This window comes from Fundulus heteroclitus, chromosome 6 (genome assembly GCF_011125445.2).
Source record: "Fundulus heteroclitus isolate FHET01 chromosome 6, MU-UCD_Fhet_4.1, whole genome shotgun sequence".
NCBI lineage: Eukaryota > Metazoa > Chordata > Actinopteri > Cyprinodontiformes > Fundulidae > Fundulus > Fundulus heteroclitus.
Genome location: NC_046366.1, coordinates 13,211,757 through 13,228,013, shown reverse-complemented (window position 1 = coordinate 13,228,013; position 16,257 = coordinate 13,211,757). Strand labels below are relative to the sequence as shown.

Here is a 16,257-nt window from a genome sequence, read left to right as displayed (position 1 = left end):
TGGAGTTTAACACTTGTCTTAAACTGACGGGCCTGGTAAGGACAGCATTTATCAGGGGACAAGACCTTCAGGGACGCTGGAGGAGCTGCGGAGTTTCACAGCTCAAGTGGAGAATCTGTTGAAAGGAAAATCACTGACTGCTTGAATGTACTATTCAGATTTTAATTTCTAAAACATTCCGCTTGACAATTGTGCAGAACTTTGCCTTGGCTCATCTAGCACTACTGAAGTTAGACGTGTGGAAAACTTGAGTACTTTAGAAGGCACTTCATCAGTAAACAGAATTTTAAATATTCAGAAAGTGGCACGGACCAAATAGAGCTTTTCTACAAGATCTTAATCGGACAACTGTTTTTCTAATTTAGGTTATTTTCATCAAATCGGCATGGTTTTCTAACAAAGTTGGTTTAAAGATTTAGTTTTCAAGAAATGTTTTGACCTATTAATCCCCAAAACCAGTGGTGGTTCTAGACCAAATTTAGCAGGGGGGCCAGGGTGGGGCCAGTGTTTTTTCACAGGGGCACAGAACAAAATATTGGGGGAAAAAAACTAAACAGGTCAACATTTCATCGTTTAATATATTAAGTAAGCCAAAGAGCCAATTGTGGCTCTGGAACTGCAGGTTGCAGACCCCTGATCTTTTCTCAATACAGCGACAGCTTAATGTGAAACAGCTTAATTTTTTAATTATAGTTAGTGTTTTATATTTTTTTTTTTTTTATTATTTTGTTATTTTATTATTGGGTAAAACAATAAACGTGAAAAATACAACTGATCCAAATGACCAGTCAGTCACGGTATCTTTGTCAGCATTTATCATCCCAAGAAATTTAATATCATCTCTTTAGTACAGGGGCAATAACACGGGCCAGGAACAGTTCTCCAGGGGCACTGGCCCCTGTTGGCCCCTGTCTAGAACCGCCCCTGCCCAAAACATCTGAAACCATCCATTTGTTTAAAGAAGTACTTTGAATGATATGTTTTTGGATTTTGAATTTCAAACTTTTGCATTCAAACATTCTCTGAAGACTCATCTGGACTACAGGCAGGCTGGTTTTGAACCATTTTCAGCAAGCATGCTCCTTTAAACTGAGCTGTCCCACCCAGTCAAGGATGTTAAGTGCATATAATTCATTCTTTCTTCAAGAACTAAAACGTAACTTCTTGCACCTTATAGAAAATGAAAATCACGACTACAAAAAAACATGAAATGGGACATTTTGGATCTCAAGTACGATTGTCTTCCACACATGATACAGTTAATATTTGATATACGTATACATTATGACTCCACTCTAAATGTTTTCACCATGTAAATATGGATACATGAGGGCTGAGCTTAGTTGGTTTTCCCTTGAGCGCCTTACTGACCAACTGCAAACAATGGATTAAATGATATTGCCAAACATATTGAATGTTTGGTTTCAAATTTGATACAGACAAAAGACAACCCAGGTTTATTACAGCTAGAAAATCTGGATCCTTAAAAAACACTCAACTACAAGCTGGTGGGCAGAGGTATGAAACTATTGTCCTCTAAGCTCTACGACACGCAACAAACTATCAAATTTATCTATATAAGAGCAGAAATAGAGTACAGTGAAACTATAAATGACTAGATTACGAATAAGGGAGAATCCTGAAGCCATGTGGGCTTAAGGTGTCATATGTATGTTTTGTTTTACGTCACAGAAACTACTGTTGTAAACATATCTTTGCTTTATCTGTTATTGTGTATGTTACCTCAGTGTTGCAAATAATGCTGTTCTACTGTTCTATTTAAATTTTGTGTATAAAGAAAATGGGGATTCTCACATTAATTTAAAGTTGATTACTTAAATGTTTTAGTCCCAAGCCAATTACTAGCTACAATTATTTTAAACATTGAACTGTTAGTTTCCCTCATCCAAACTGCAAAGCAATAAAACCTCTTCTGTTTGTTGTTTTGTATCGTCCATCGGGCCCTTACTCTCGGTTTTTAGATCAGTTCTCATACTTCTTATCTGATTTAGTGTTTTTTAACCATGTAAAGCACTTTGTATTGTCCTTGTACTGAATTGTGCTATAAAAATAAATTTGCCTTGCCTTGCCTAAACACTGACAAGGTTATTATAATGGGGGATTTTAACATCCATGTTGACACAGTGGCGCAGTGGGTAGCGCTGTTGCCCTGCAGCAAGAAGGTCCTGGGTTTGAGTACACCCCTGGGTCTTTCTGCATGGAGTTTGCATGTTCTCCCTGTGCATGCGTGGGTTCTCTCCGGGTACTCCGGCTTCCTCCCACAGTCCAAAAACATGACTGTTAGGTTAACTGGCCTCTCTAAATTCTCCTTAGGTGTGAGTGTGTGCGTGAATGGTTGTTTGTCCTGTTTGTCTCTCTGTGTTGCCCTGTGACAGACTGGCGACCTGTCCAGGGTGTACCCTGCCTCTCGCCCAGTGAATGCTGGAGATAGACACGAGCAACCCCATGAGGGGCTGAGCTGCACTCTGGACTCTGTGGAGGAAGTGGCTGAGAGGAGGGTCTTGTCCAAGTTCACATCCATCATGGACAACACCTTCCACCCCCTGCACCAGACTGTAGAGGAGCTGAGCAGCTCCTTCAGTGAAAGACTTAGACACCCTGTCTGTAAAAAGGAGTGCTACCGCAGGTCTTTCATTCCTGCTGCTATCAGATTTTACAATGCTGCACTGTAACTGTGACCATAACTGTAACAACTAATGTGCAATGACTAATGTGCAATAATCTATTTAATACACTGGGCTACAACCCGTGCCATAATCCTGAAAGAAGTGACTTCTGCTGCTATCATCACCTGAACATATGTCAGTACACATGTATGTATGTATGTACAAATGTATACACGTATGTATATGCACATATATACGCGTAGGTACGTATGTATGTAGGCGTATAGGTATATATATATATATATATATATATATATATAGGTATATATATATATGTTTATATATATATAGACCACTATGAATGTAAATAAGACATCATATGCCCATTCCTATTTCTTTTTGTATTTTTTGGTATTCTTTTTGATCCATTGTATAGATGAAGATTCACTGTATATAACTGAATGCACCTTCCCTACTCTGCACCTTCTTGTATGAGCCGATGCGACGGGTGAATTTCTCCATTGTGAGATCAATAAAGACTATCTTATCTTATTAGAGCTCTGCCGGGTTTCATCAGATAGGAAACTTTTTGACCAATCAGCCTGCCCGATTTGATAGAATTTTACTTTGTAAAGTGCCTTGAGATGACGTGTTGTGAACTGACACTATATAAATATTGAATTTAAGTTCATGCCACAGCATCCTAATTGGATTTAAGTCTAGACTTTGACTAGGTCACTCAAAAACCACAAGGTTATGGTCACTAAATCGGTGCTGTGTTTTCTGGTAGATGCTGTGTTAGTGTTATGGTTGATGACATGAGGGGTACATCACAGGGCAACAATATCCACGCAGAACAAACAACCAACCACACATGGATTTATAGCTAAGGGCAATTTCGAGAGGCCAATTAATCTCACAGTCATGGTAGGAGGAAGCCAGAGTACCCAGAGAGAACACATGTATGCTTGACGAGAACATGAACACTTCATCCAGAAGACCCCAGGCAGGGATTTGAACCCAAGACTTTGTTTTTGCGATGCAGCAGCTAAAGAACCATTCTGCCCAGTCTTGTTGGTCCACATATCGTCTTTCCAAAAGCCTTGGGGGGTCATCATCATGTGTTTCTAGCAAATATGAGACACCCCTTGTTGTTCATTATGTTCAACAAGGGTTTTTACCTGGGAACTTTCCCAATGGATGCCGTTTCTGATCAGTCCTTTTCTTGTTGTTTAAGCATGAGCTCTTGAGTCCTGCAGTACTTCGGATGTTTTTTCTGGGTTCAGTTCTGATCTTCTGGATGAGTCGTCAGTGTGCTTTTGGAGTAATATTATATACATAGTCGTATTCAAGAAATTAGAATAAGCGTTCTGATGGGGCTTGTTTGTCTGTTTCAAATTGCCCCATGAAAATCACATCCTTTAAGCAGGTGATAAACACACTTTTCATTATGTCCAGATGACTTTATTAAAATGTTTGGCATTCTGAGGTGATGTTCTAATCTAAAAAGTGGTGTTTTCATTAGCTGTGATAAGTAAAAACATCACGATGAACAGAAAAGGAGGCTTGAAAACACCAGTCTGTGTGTAATGAATCTATTTAGTTAAATAAATGAACTTTTAAAAATTATTTAAATTGTCGACTTTTGAATAGAGCTGAATCCTATCCACTGGGACGGTGCAACTTCAAGCTTTGGACCTGGGAGTCATATTTTGCACAGTATCACGGCCGATGTTAGATGTTAGACGTGCCCCTGGCACTATCGCCCTTTAGCTATTATCGCTGAAAGTGAACCAATGACCACTGAGGCCGTGACTCTGTCCGCTTGCTCTCCATTTTACTTGTGAGCCCTTGGGTACCCATGAAGCCAGCCTTCATCCGTTTTGCTTGCGATCCCCATGTCTACCATTACTGCTCTGATTCTTTTTGGTTAGCCGTCACCTGTTTAGCAGTCCGGATCCGAAACTGCCACAGGATCTTAGTTCTGGCAACTCTTGATGGTGTCTCCCTCTCTGACCGTGACAACTTGTCGCAGATCTAACTTTACTCAATCCCACTAACTTGGTCATTGGAACCATATACACAATCAACCAGTGCCTGACACCCAGCTTCATGTATTAAGTCCTGGCTTGGCTCAGGGACATCTTCACGCAGCCTGCATCTTTGGTCTGGTCTAATGTGGTAGACACTGTCTTCTGATGGTCTTATGTCGTGTGCCCTCTGCTTCTGCTAACACAGAAATGTCATATTGGTTGATTACACTCTGTGTATTATGTTTCGTGAGCAAATGCACCAGGAGTAGAGTCATCACAGTTACTGTGCATTACAGAAAAAGAGGTCAGATTACTGCACAACAATCCAGTTTGTAGAAAGGGCCACAGTTTATGTGATATACGGCACATTTACTGGCTGCTCAGCTGTGTTCACCTTGAAGACTATGTTTGTCCAGTAGAGATGTAGAATTATACACATAACATTTTCCAGGCATATAGAGGGAGTACAGCTCTAACACAAAGGAACAGGGGGTTTTGAGAGTGCCTCCACCTACAGTAACAAGCTTTATACTGTAGTTTGTTTCCTTGTGCTGGTGACAGGAAGCCCCTAAGGCATCCACCTGTCCTCTTTTAGGACGGGCTGATTGGTTCTCATAGGGTTGATCAGCAGCATTCAGCCTGTGAATATTTTAGATGAGGTCCAGCATCCACAGACAGGCTGACCCACTGAGGGACTGAGACTAACAGTGGATAAGATGCAGGAGTTTTGTTCATCTGTTGCCCTGTTGTTTCTTCTGCAGGTATGCATGGCTATATTTGACTGTCTATTCATTCTCACCTATGTTGTTAGTTCTTTAACAGGTTGTAATTCATTTTTTTTTAGATACAGTATGGAGTGGCTGCGGGTGAGTTTTTATGTATTTATTTTTCTCAAGCAAATTACTAAAGTGAAACCCTAAAACTGCATTACTTGTTACACTCTTTTGTGATTTTTACTTTCTGCGTTAACCACACTTTAATACTGTACTGTATTGCCAGATTAAATGATAAATAATGGACCTCACTGTCATACAAACAAAAGATCAAACTGCACTGAACATGAGGGCAAAAATCATTTTGTGACTGATAAAAATCCCTGTTAGAGACCAATGGATAACTTGTACCACGTGCCGCTGAATGTTGCATAAATATGAAAGTTCAGGTTTAAATAGGCTTAAGATAAATGTAACAATTTGCTGTTCATTCTGTTAAGAAAAATAATACTTTGCTCTGAAAGCCTTCACACTGTGCCATAAGTACCCGGATGTCCTTGTAACTTGTGAAATGTCTCTCCTCTCTTTATTGAAGATTGTAATATAGTGTCAGTGACATCTCCTTCAGCGTCCGCACTGGACGTGACCTGGAGCAGCGTTGCCGGATCAAGCTATTATGTCCTAGATTTGAGAGTTGTGAACTCGACGATTATCCCACAGATAAAGTTGGAGAACATCTCTTTCACGCAGAGGCAGGTGCAGGGATTAAGAGCGGGACACGTGTACCAAGTCACACTGTCAGCCTTTGACATGCTTTTTTATCCCCTGTGCACAGTTTCGAAAATAGCCATGACAGGTAAATAATCACCCATATACTCTAATGCCAAATCAATGCAAAAGATTTAGAAAATATATATATTTTTTAATTCCCTCTGTCCCATTCCCACAGTTCCTGCTGGATCCCAGATTACATCTGCCCAAGCGATTTCAAGCACTTCTGTAAAGTTTGCGTGGTCCACTGTGACAGGGGCAGAGAGCTACATCTTGTTTTTGGTGGAGACGTTCGGCTCTTCTCCAAAGGAATACAACCGGACCTTCACCTCCTCCAGTGGAGAGGTGGATGGCTTGACTCCGTCCACAAGCTATGACTGCTACATTTACTCCTCCAACAGTGCGGGGAGAGGTGCCAAAAGCACAATAAAGACAGTAATAACATGTACGTGTTTTTTTATTTGTCTTTGTATGTATTTTCACAGTTCTCAAGGCCAAAGGGCGTTTTAAGCAGAATTTGATTTAAGGCTCTAAATCCAAATAAGCACGTCGCCCACTAGCCACCACGCATTTGATAAAAAGCTATTTCAAATCATTTTAATCTTTAAATCTAGTATTCTGTAACCTTCTTCTTTCTTTCCTCGTTCTTTGTAAAAACGTGAGAAGAAATCATCTATATAATGTGTGAAAAGTCATGTTCTCTTAAGGGCCCTCTGCTGGCCATGGGGCCCCAAAGCAGCTGCTAAATTGAATTATTCCTTGGGCCGGCTATAGCCTTTATACTTGTCCCCCATGACCTGAACTTGTTGATTCTGCTGGTAGTGGTTCCGCCACCGACTGGTGTGAAAATCATCGCAACTGGCAAGAGCACAGCCCGAGTGACCTGGGAGCCTAGGAACAAAGTCCTGCTTTACCAAGTGAGTGTGAAGGACAACGGCAACCCGGACAAACCACCCGTCTTAAGGAGCACATCATCCACATCCATGGAGATCAGTAATCTGGATCCCTGCTCCACCTACTCAGTGGGGGTATCATCATTCAACCTCTATTTGGTGCCTGGAGAGCCCTCTGCTGTCACATACAATACTACTAGTAAGTGCCTGCATAATGATCAATTCTTTCATCTCTTCTGTTTGCTGCTGATGACTTCCTATTAGGGCTGCCCTGATCTTTTTCTCTTCCGTGATGCTGATCTAAGTTATTTAAAATTAGGGATATTGCCGTTTGTTGTGTTTGTATAATAGTTTTCTCTATACTGCAGACTGTGTTTGATTTGATTACTGCATTATTGTGTATTTGTATGAGTAAGTACATCATGAGCATTGAACAATCTGATCAAATTCCTCGTATGTGTACACATACCTTGCAGATAACTCTGAATGTGATTCTGATGTGCGGCTTATTGCAATCGCAAGTCAGAAATCCAGTTGGATTCGCGATTTGTTTGATGGTAACCGCTGTCGGCAATACAAGAAAAATAACAGTACATCTGAATTTCATACTGTGAAAGACACAGACATGCTTAAATCTGGATACTGTGTTTTACAGAACCTAATGAGCCACTGTAGATCCAAGCAGGCGCTACATTTTACAAATGCCTCAGCCATGGTGACTAAATATGAGTTCCTCTGACATAAAACTCAGGACAGCAAACTGCAAATTTTCCACATGAAATGCCCATATCAGGGTTTTCTTTTGTTGCTCTTCCTGCTCAAAAAAATCTGACTTCCAAGCCCAAAAACAGCACACCATGTGAACTTGTGGTCAAAAGACACAGGGGAGCAGGAAGCTGCAGCAGCCAGTCTAGTTTCTCTTTCAGTGTGAATTTTCTTGTAAAGAGTGAAAACAAAAGATTGTTAGGGAAAAGAAACAGATTAATTCAATCAACAGAGCAAATAACACATCTTATAATGAATTTTTTAATGGAGGTTATAAGGAGTTAAATTCAGCTGGGAAAAGAATGACTAATTAAAGTCATAAGACATCCCTAGTTTCTAGGGGCCCTGTCATGAACAATAAAGTGCAGTAGGTGCTGTAAAACACACTGGCACACAAAACGAAACCCAATACATTTACTCTTTACTCGTGTTTAGTTTTAATATCGCCGGTATTTGATTTTTCATTTTTTGTAAACTATGGTTTGACAATAAGGCCAGGACTATTACGCATGTTACGCTTTGATTAATGGATTGCAGGCAAATCAACATGTTACAGAATACAACACGACAAGCTGCCGATGAGAGCAGAGGACAGCATTGTTACAGATTTAGCTCAAACAGCGTCTATTGTACATACGATTAAACTAATTAAACTAATTTAGTGTATATCACTAAACAGTGTTAGAAAAATTAATGTTTTTTTTTGTCAAGCAGTTGTGTAAAATGCTCGTTTCATGTCTGTCCTCAGGTATAGATGGAGTAACGACAGTCTCTGTGGACTACAGCTGTTCCATCAACATGGTGACGGTAACTTGGGATTTGGTGTCTGGGGCTACAAAGTACAGGGCCGAGGCCGTGGACAGCACCGGCGCCTCCCTGAACTGCACATCAAACTCCACCAGCTGTCAGATCACGACGCGCAAATGTGGAGAAAACTACCAGGTCCGTGTCACGGCCATCTCTGCTGACTGTGAGAGCGTATCGAACGTCACGTCCACATTTGAGACCGGTGAGGACAGGCTGCTTTTGTCTTTTCACCGGCTTTGTTTCTGTACATATATGTTGTTTTAGGAGTTTCACTTCAGCTGGCCTTCTCATCTTACCTCTCACCACTTCACACACATACATTTAGTCTTACTCAGTCACAAGTTTGCCCTGGGGGAAGCTGTTAAGGTTCTTTCCAGTGAATCCGATGTTCTTTCCGATGCTGACGCTTATGCCGTGAAACGTGACACCTGACACCAGTCAATCTAAAACACTGTAGTCTATTGAAACAGGAGATATTTTATAGGCCGGGTATAGCTCAGAGTGAAAAAGACAAGGAGCAAAACGCTTTTAAACTGTATCCCATAAAACTATTTCCAGTATCCCATGTCACAACCACAAACCTGAATCTATTCAGTACCTTAAATAGCTCGTATGTAGCCCAGAAATTGACATTTTGCTCTTATATCACCAGACCACCTTCTTCCACATGTTTGCCTCTTGGTGTAACACACAAAAAAAACAATAAAACACTTTGTAGGTTAAAGCTGCAATTTGACAAAATGTGAAAACGATGACGAGATGAAGTCAGGGAATGAATAAAAGTCTCAAACACTGAACAAATTTCCAGCTCTCCCCTTGTTAACAGTATGTCAATGTGTGTTCATTACATCCCCAGTACCGTGCGCTCCAGCTGACCTCAAGATCACACACGACTGCTTCGACAATAACATCGACTTCAGCTGGCAGCCCACTAACAACACAAGGTACTACGTGGCCACCGCTGTGGACAACAATGGCGACGTGGCTCCGTGTTGGACGTTCGACAGTATGTGTCGCTTTACCAATGTTGACTGTGGTCAGCACTACACGTTCAAAGTGTATGCTGTGGGCTCAGGGTGCAACAGCCAGATCAGCCAACCCAAGTATACCCAAACCTGTGAGTATTAAAAGGCTTTCTAACAGCTTGTGAAAGTCTTCTATTCGTCTTTGATCCGCCGTTGTGCCGTTACACTGGTTGACTTTTTCCCGTCTTGTACCGAGCAGCTCCTTGTTTGCCGACGAACGTCAGGACAGAAGCCAGCTGCATGGCAAACACTCTTGTCACAACCTGGGACTCATCTGAAGGAGCATTGTCGTATACTGTCAAGGCTAAAGGGAACAATGGAGAAACCTACAACTGCTCCTCCCCAAACAACACCTGTGAACTCGAAGGCGTACCCTGCGGAGAACAGCTCAGTGTGCGGATCCTTGCGTCTAATGACAACTGCTCCACTGGCGAGATACTAGTAAATTCAGCTCAGACCGGTGCGTACTGGGACCTCTTTGAGAAATGTTTGTCTTTCTGCTCAATGACAGCTGAGATTTAATTAATTTTTTTGGCGCCCCCGCCTTTCTGCAGCTCCCTGCGCTCCCGCCATTGTCTCAGCGTCAGCCGAGTGCAGTCCGGACTCTGCTAGAGTGAAATGGACCCAGAACCATGGGGCTATATTCTACATTGCGCTTGCTGAAGATTCAAATGGAAACTCCCAACACTGCTATTCATTGGAAACAACCTGTGTCATCGAGAACCTGGGATGCGGACGGAATTACACCGTCAAAGTCATCGGCACTAATCTTGACTGCAACAGTACAGCAAGTCAAGAAGTTAATTTCATGACAGGTAGAACACGGAAGAACACCGAGATAAAACCGTGTCAGTTTGGTTAACCATCTTATAACCGTGTTAAAAACATGTTTTAAGCCGTCTAAATTGTCTTTTTCCCCACAGGACCTTGCCCTCCATCAGGTATTGATGTATTCAAAGACTGTGATGCCAACCGTGCTGTGATAGTCTGGCAGAACCTCCAAACGTCGGGTGTCTACACTGCAACGTTAGCAGATCAGAGCGGCCCTCAGCTCAACTGCACCAGCAACACAGTCAATAACTGCACAATTGTCTCCCCGCCATGTGGAAAGAAATACAACGTCACGGTCACCTACAGCGATGGACAGTGTCAATCCACCTCAGCATCTACTAGCATGGACTCGGGTAATACAACTTTTAGTTAACAACGTTTAGTTAGTAAGTCTGGTGTGGGGGGTGGGCAATAACATTTTCACACATGTCCAGGTTGGTTGGGATAGCTTTTACGCCTTTATAAAGGAAATCATCCTTTGAAAACCTCTTTTCGCATTTAGTCAGGTCAAAGATGTTTGATGTCTGATTTCAGTGCCATGTGGTCCAGAGGACGTCCATGCCAAGGTGAGCTGCAGTTCAGATGAGCTGAAAGTCTCCTGGAACATCTCAGCTCCTACAGAGAACTACACCACCATCATCTCCAGAGCAATGGGACCTCCGCTGTACTGTAACTCCACAGTGACCCAGTGCACCGTGGGAGGACTGCGTTGTGAAAGCTCCTACACGGTCACTGTTTTCTCCATCAGCGGGACGTGCCGCAGCCTGCCGAGTCAAGAGGTCGTGGTGCAAACACGTGAGGACCACAAAAGCAAGGTTGAAAGGGTGTGATGGGATCGTGTTGGGTCCATCCTGAAGATTTTGTTTCGCTTTGGTCCTTCCCTGCAGTGCCGTGTCCTCCCACCAACGTCACAGCTGTGCATGCGTGCGCTCCAGATCCCGTTCCCGTATCGTGGACTCACAGCGGTGACGCCGAGCTCTTCGTTGCCGTGGCTTTGGGCAGCAGAGGTCACAGGGCTGAGTGCACCACCAATAAAACGTCCTGCAGCCTTCCAGGACTCCAGTGTGGGGAAGTTTACACCGTCAGCGTTGTAGGAGCAAATGATAACTGCCCAGGTCTACAGAGCAGCCCTCTGTCTTTGAAAACAGGTACAACACTGACTAACAACCCTGAATTTACTAATACCTCACTGACAACGACTGAACGAGGTCTGCTTCTCTCTTCAGAGCCGTGCTCTCCCTCTAATGTGACCAGCCAGGTGATCTGTGGTGCTAGAGCCGCTCAGGTGTTCTGGAGCCCCAGTGTGAACGCAGAAAGCTACGACGTCAGGGCCACCAGCCCCGGTCAGACGCTCACATGCAGCAGCTCCTCCTCTAACTGCACCCTGACTCCACTGGTCTGCGGCCAAGCTTTTGACGTTCAAGTGTCTGCCTCTGACGGTACCTGCACCAGCAACTACAGCTCCCCCTTCAGGCAACAAGCAGGTACTGAAAGAAAAGAAGCACAACAACAACAAAAGTATGAGTCGTGCATATTTTAATAATCAGTCATTTGTTACATTTCTGAATACAAGTCAAATTTGATGTCCATTTTTATGTTTTTTGCATATAGGAGCTTACTAAAAACACAAATGACGACGGAATATAAAGCTGGCAAGAGAGTTAGTTGATTAGCTCAGTGGAGAAATCCTAACATATAATGTGATACATTTTAAACATAGAGCATTGAAACAGAATTGGATTTAGTGGAGACAAAACAACTGTTTAAATCTAGTGAGATAAATTATAACAACATACTTATTACCTGTATTACCTGGTAATACCCCACACTTCTTTCATATCTCATTTCTTCATGTGTCTTGTTTTCTTTCTTTTTTTTTATTCATACACAAAAAACTTTCTTTTTTTACATTTTGTCAAGTTACAACCACAAACCACAAACAATGTTTTCCAGCTTATAACTGTTTTTTTTTTATTTAGCACGCTCCATCCATTCATCCAACTATGACTGGGTTCTCTTTCCAAGCTAACGGGAACCTCCCCAAAGCATGATGCTGCTGCTACCTTGTTTCACGTTCAATATGTTATTATTATGCTGATGTTTAGAATTATCTTTTTACAGTAAAAGCCCAAAAAAGATAAAGTTTTACATGAAAACTGGTCTTAAATAGGTGACTTCACATCCTCTTTACTTTTTTTGGAGCAATTGAGTTTTTATTTAGGTTTTATGTAGAAGTGTTTTAATTATATCACATCCAGATTCACTTAAAAAGACCTTATAAACACAAAGAAAAAAAAAACAGATGAACACTTGATTTATTTATTATGAAATATTCCTAAAATGGGTTTGTTATGCAAATTTTAACTTCCTTGATCAAATATCCAATCTATACTGACAAGGCTGGTTTCAGTTAGATCTGTTTTTATTCATTTAATCTGAATGAAACAGCTAACAAAGAATGTAAAAAAAAAAAAAAAAAAAGTTTACTTAAAATTTTGTTCTTATCTCAGTGAAGTCTGGTGTTTAGCGAATTCAGACAAATGTCAGAATTAGGAGGAAGGTTATTTGAAACTGTCGGCCAAAATATAAGAGATTTTGTTGCAAAATCCTGTTGTGTTAAACTTTTTTCCATGTTTTATCCTCATTCAGAAAGACTTTTGTCTTTGTTTTTTTTATGTGGAAAACAGTATTATGGAAATATAATTTTGACTATTGCCCCTTCGTTCTGTTTCTTTTAGTGCCGTGTACTCCTGAGAACGTCACTACAGACCTGCAGTGTGGCTCCAACGACCTTACAGTCAGCTGGACATCCTCTCCTCACCCTCTCAGCTACAGCGTGATGGCCGTGCCGCTGGACGGCGGTGGTTCCATCACCTGTAACACCAACAACGCCAGCTGCGTCCTCCGGGGCTTTGGATGTGGACAAACTGTCAATGTTTCTGTTAAAGCCTCCTCCGACATCTGCAGTGGACCATACAGCCCCACGCAGACTGTTCGGACAGGTAATGAGAATGCATCATTAAAGCTATCCGTTGATCTATAAACTGTTTTTTTTTTATGTTTTTAACTGTATATCTTATCTACTGACAGGTCCCTGCTCCCCTCAGAAGCTAGCAGTAGTGACTGACTGTGCCACAAACTCTCTCCTGGCCTCCTGGGAGGCTTCCTCTGGCGCCGTCTCTTACACAGCAACGGTGACGGGCCCGAATATCTTCCCCTTAAACTGCTCCACGTCGAATCAAACATGCTCTTTCTCCAACCTGCACTGTGCCAGCACCTACACCGTTCAAGTGACGTCCCAGGACAGCCTCTGCAGCAGCGCTCCCATTCACGCCGCAGCAACAACAGGTTCTGTTCGCACATTTTACACGTGCACTTGCCCTAAATCTCAGGAGGTGTGACGTTATCCTGGCTCCTCCTCTGTAGGCCCGTGTGAGCCGACAGCTGTGATGAGCGTCCAGCACTGTGGTTCAGATGGAGCCACGGTATCCTGGGTGGACGGTGGCGGAGCTGCAGCCTACACTGTTCTCGCTCAGGAAGAGGGGTCCCATCAGCACGTTTCCTGTAGGAGCAACACCACTTCCTGTCAGCTGGAGCAGCTGCAGTGTGGAAAAGGGTACAACATTACCGTGCTGGCTGAAGATGCCAGCTGTAACAGCACCGGAGGAGCTACAGGAACCCTGGCCACAGGTTGGAAAGATCGAATTGTCGAACAGACCAGATCGCAGACATTTAAAAGCACCGCTGATTCCCGCTCCTTTTCTTCTCCATCCTAGCTCCATGTCCCCCGTCCATCCAGAGCAGCACCATGGCATGTGGAAACAATTCAGCTCTTCTGACCTGGACCCCGGTGACTGGCGCCACGAGTTTTGTAGCGAACGCAACGTCTGGGAGTGGACACAGTGTGTCCTGCCGCTCAGACACAGCTTCATGCAGCCTAACAGACCTCCTGTGTGGCCAGACCTACATGGTCTCAGTCACTGCTCGGGGGAACCGGTGTGACAGTCCACCAGGACCCAGTGCAGAAATCACCACAGGTGTTCTTGTCATATTATTTTGTTTTCCAGTTGCCCCGCCTTTCATTTTAAGCTGCGTAAACTTAAATTGTCCCTCTCTCTGTGCCGTTTCCAGCTCCATGCTCTCCAGCAGTTACATCTAAATCCTATGACTGTGGCACCAGCGCAGCGGTGATTAGCTGGTCTGACACCGCGGGAAGCTTCAGCTTCCTCGCCCGGGTGGAGGCGGAGGGGCATCAGGACACCTGCCACACTGCCAACACCAGCTGCACGTTCACAAACCTGCCCTGCGGCCTGGACTTCAACGTGACAGTCCAAGCCCAGGGAGCCGAGTGCGAGAGCGGCATCAGCGCCGGCGAATCCCTGCAAACAGGTCTGCACATTTATCTGATTCCCCACATGGTTGTGATGCATTCAGTGGCGGAGACAGACACAGACACAGGACAGCCATTTTATGAGCTCTGTTTTTGTCGCTTACATTTGTAACACACTTTTGCTTCTTGAACTTTAATGTCTCAAATCTTACGATGTATCTGTGAATTCACTCTTAATACTTTGTGGAACCAAGCCTTGGTGGGTTAGCTGTTCTTGCAGAGATTAAACAACATCCAGGTGGACTCTACTACTTAGCTGACTCCTGAAGGAAATTGGTTTGTCCCAAACTTTATTTAGGGTTGGCAGTGTAAATTAGTTTAAGTTAATTTTTTAAAACAAAGCATACTTTTTTTACCACTTCCTCTTCACCTGTGATCGCTTGTTGTCCGCCTAGTACCCTGTGCCCCGGAGAACGTGAGTGCCACCACTCTGTGCTCCCCTCGCTCAGCTCTAATAACCTGGGTGGGCAGTCCTGGTGCCATCGGGCACAACGTGACGGTGACGGGCCGGGACGGACACGCCCACCTCTGTCACACCAACGCCACCAGCTGTCATGTCACAGACCTCCACTGTGGGGAGACCTACAGCGTTACAGCCACGCCGTACTCTCGGACATGCACGGGAGCCCGCAGTGCGGCTCACAGCTTTAGAACCGGTAAACTTGGGGCATGAAGTTAATTTCTCGTATCTCTCCGCCTCTTGGCGCCTCAGCTCAGAGCAGAAACACTAAAAGCACTTTCTCGCCCTCTCTCCAGGGCTTTGTGCGCCCAGCAATGTCACCGTGTCTCCAGCTTGTGAGGACAGCGCCGTCTCTTGGACTCCGGTGACCGGGGCAGAAATGTACATCGCAACGGCTACTGCGGACAATGGACACAATCACAGCTGCAGCTCAAACTTCTCAGGCCGGTGCAACTTCACGGACCTGCACTGCGGGGAAACCTATGCTGTCAGGGTGGTGACAGTGGACCAAGGCTGCTGGAGTGAGCCTAGCTCAGCAGTGCAGCTGAGAACAGGTTAGAATAAACAGTAATAGGCAGGACTAAGATGTAGGACATAATAAGACTCTTCTAAACTTATTTTTCTCCCTATGCGTTTCCAGCACTGTGTCCACCTGCTAATCTGACGGGCCATGTTAGCTGTGAAACAAACACCTTGTCCCTCACATGGGGTCCGGTGACAGGGGCCACCTACATTTTGCAGTGGGAAGGTTTAGGGAGCACGTCTCCTCCCTCGGAGTACATAACCTCCAACACATCTCACTCTCTGCCTAATCTGCTCTGTGGAGAAAGGTATACTTTCCGTGTGGCAGCACAGGAGACGGGCTGCAGGAGTATCTACAGTCCACCGGTAGAAATAAGCACAGGTAGGATATCTTTCTACAGCAAAAAAAAAAACATTTCA

At 43.7% G+C, this 16,257-nt stretch overlaps 3 protein-coding genes across 3 annotated transcripts; all 3 read left to right on the top strand.

Annotated features, from left to right (window-relative positions):
• Positions 1-5,331: 5,331 nt before the first annotated feature.
• On the top strand, positions 5,332-8,889 carry LOC118563337 (fibronectin type III domain-containing protein 7-like). The gene is made up of 6 exons (XM_036137746.1): positions 5,332-5,421; positions 5,505-5,526; positions 5,969-6,229; positions 6,323-6,589; positions 6,967-7,236; positions 8,551-8,889. Exons 1-6 carry the CDS (start codon positions 5,377-5,379, stop codon positions 8,871-8,873), a joined length of 1,188 nt encoding a protein of 395 aa, XP_035993639.1. The 5' UTR covers positions 5,332-5,376; the 3' UTR covers positions 8,874-8,889.
• Positions 8,890-9,276: 387 nt separating this feature from the next.
• LOC118556425 (fibronectin type III domain-containing protein 7-like) lies at positions 9,277-10,838 on the top strand. Its single transcript, XM_036137770.1, has 5 exons — positions 9,277-9,292; positions 9,466-9,726; positions 9,834-10,094; positions 10,189-10,449; positions 10,558-10,838. The coding sequence occupies exons 1-5, from the start codon at positions 9,277-9,279 to the stop codon at positions 10,836-10,838; spliced, it is 1,080 nt and encodes a 359-aa protein (XP_035993663.1).
• A 171-nt stretch (positions 10,839-11,009) lies between these two features.
• Positions 11,010-15,979, top strand: LOC118563360 (fibronectin type III domain-containing protein 7-like). Its single transcript, XM_036137769.1, has 11 exons — positions 11,010-11,260; positions 11,353-11,613; positions 11,692-11,949; positions 13,204-13,467; positions 13,556-13,813; positions 13,892-14,155; positions 14,242-14,502; positions 14,597-14,854; positions 15,251-15,487; positions 15,612-15,802; positions 15,956-15,979. Exons 1-11 carry the CDS (start codon positions 11,116-11,118, stop codon positions 15,977-15,979), a joined length of 2,421 nt encoding a protein of 806 aa, XP_035993662.1. The 5' UTR covers positions 11,010-11,115.
• The last annotated feature ends 278 nt before the right edge of the window (positions 15,980-16,257 follow it).

Bases quoted from the DNA above. Each gene is read 5' to 3' on its own strand.
- LOC118556425 (XM_036137770.1), top strand. The intron at 9,727-9,833 runs GTGAGTATTAAA...TGTACCGAGCAG, and splicing joins ACCCAAGTATACCCAAACCT to CTCCTTGTTTGCCGACGAAC. The intron at 10,450-10,557 runs GTAGAACACGGA...TTTTCCCCACAG, and splicing joins AGAAGTTAATTTCATGACAG to GACCTTGCCCTCCATCAGGT.
- LOC118563360 (XM_036137769.1), top strand. From the start codon at position 11,116: ATGGGACCTCCGCTGTACTGTAACTCCACAGTGACCCAGTGCACCGTG. The intron at 11,261-11,352 runs GTGAGGACCACA...CCTTCCCTGCAG, and splicing joins AGAGGTCGTGGTGCAAACAC to TGCCGTGTCCTCCCACCAAC. The intron at 14,156-14,241 runs GTTGGAAAGATC...TCTCCATCCTAG, and splicing joins TACAGGAACCCTGGCCACAG to CTCCATGTCCCCCGTCCATC.
- LOC118563337 (XM_036137746.1), top strand. From the start codon at position 5,377: ATGCAGGAGTTTTGTTCATCTGTTGCCCTGTTGTTTCTTCTGCAG. The intron at 6,230-6,322 runs GTAAATAATCAC...CCATTCCCACAG, and splicing joins TTCGAAAATAGCCATGACAG to TTCCTGCTGGATCCCAGATT. The intron at 7,237-8,550 runs GTAAGTGCCTGC...GTCTGTCCTCAG, and splicing joins TGTCACATACAATACTACTA to GTATAGATGGAGTAACGACA.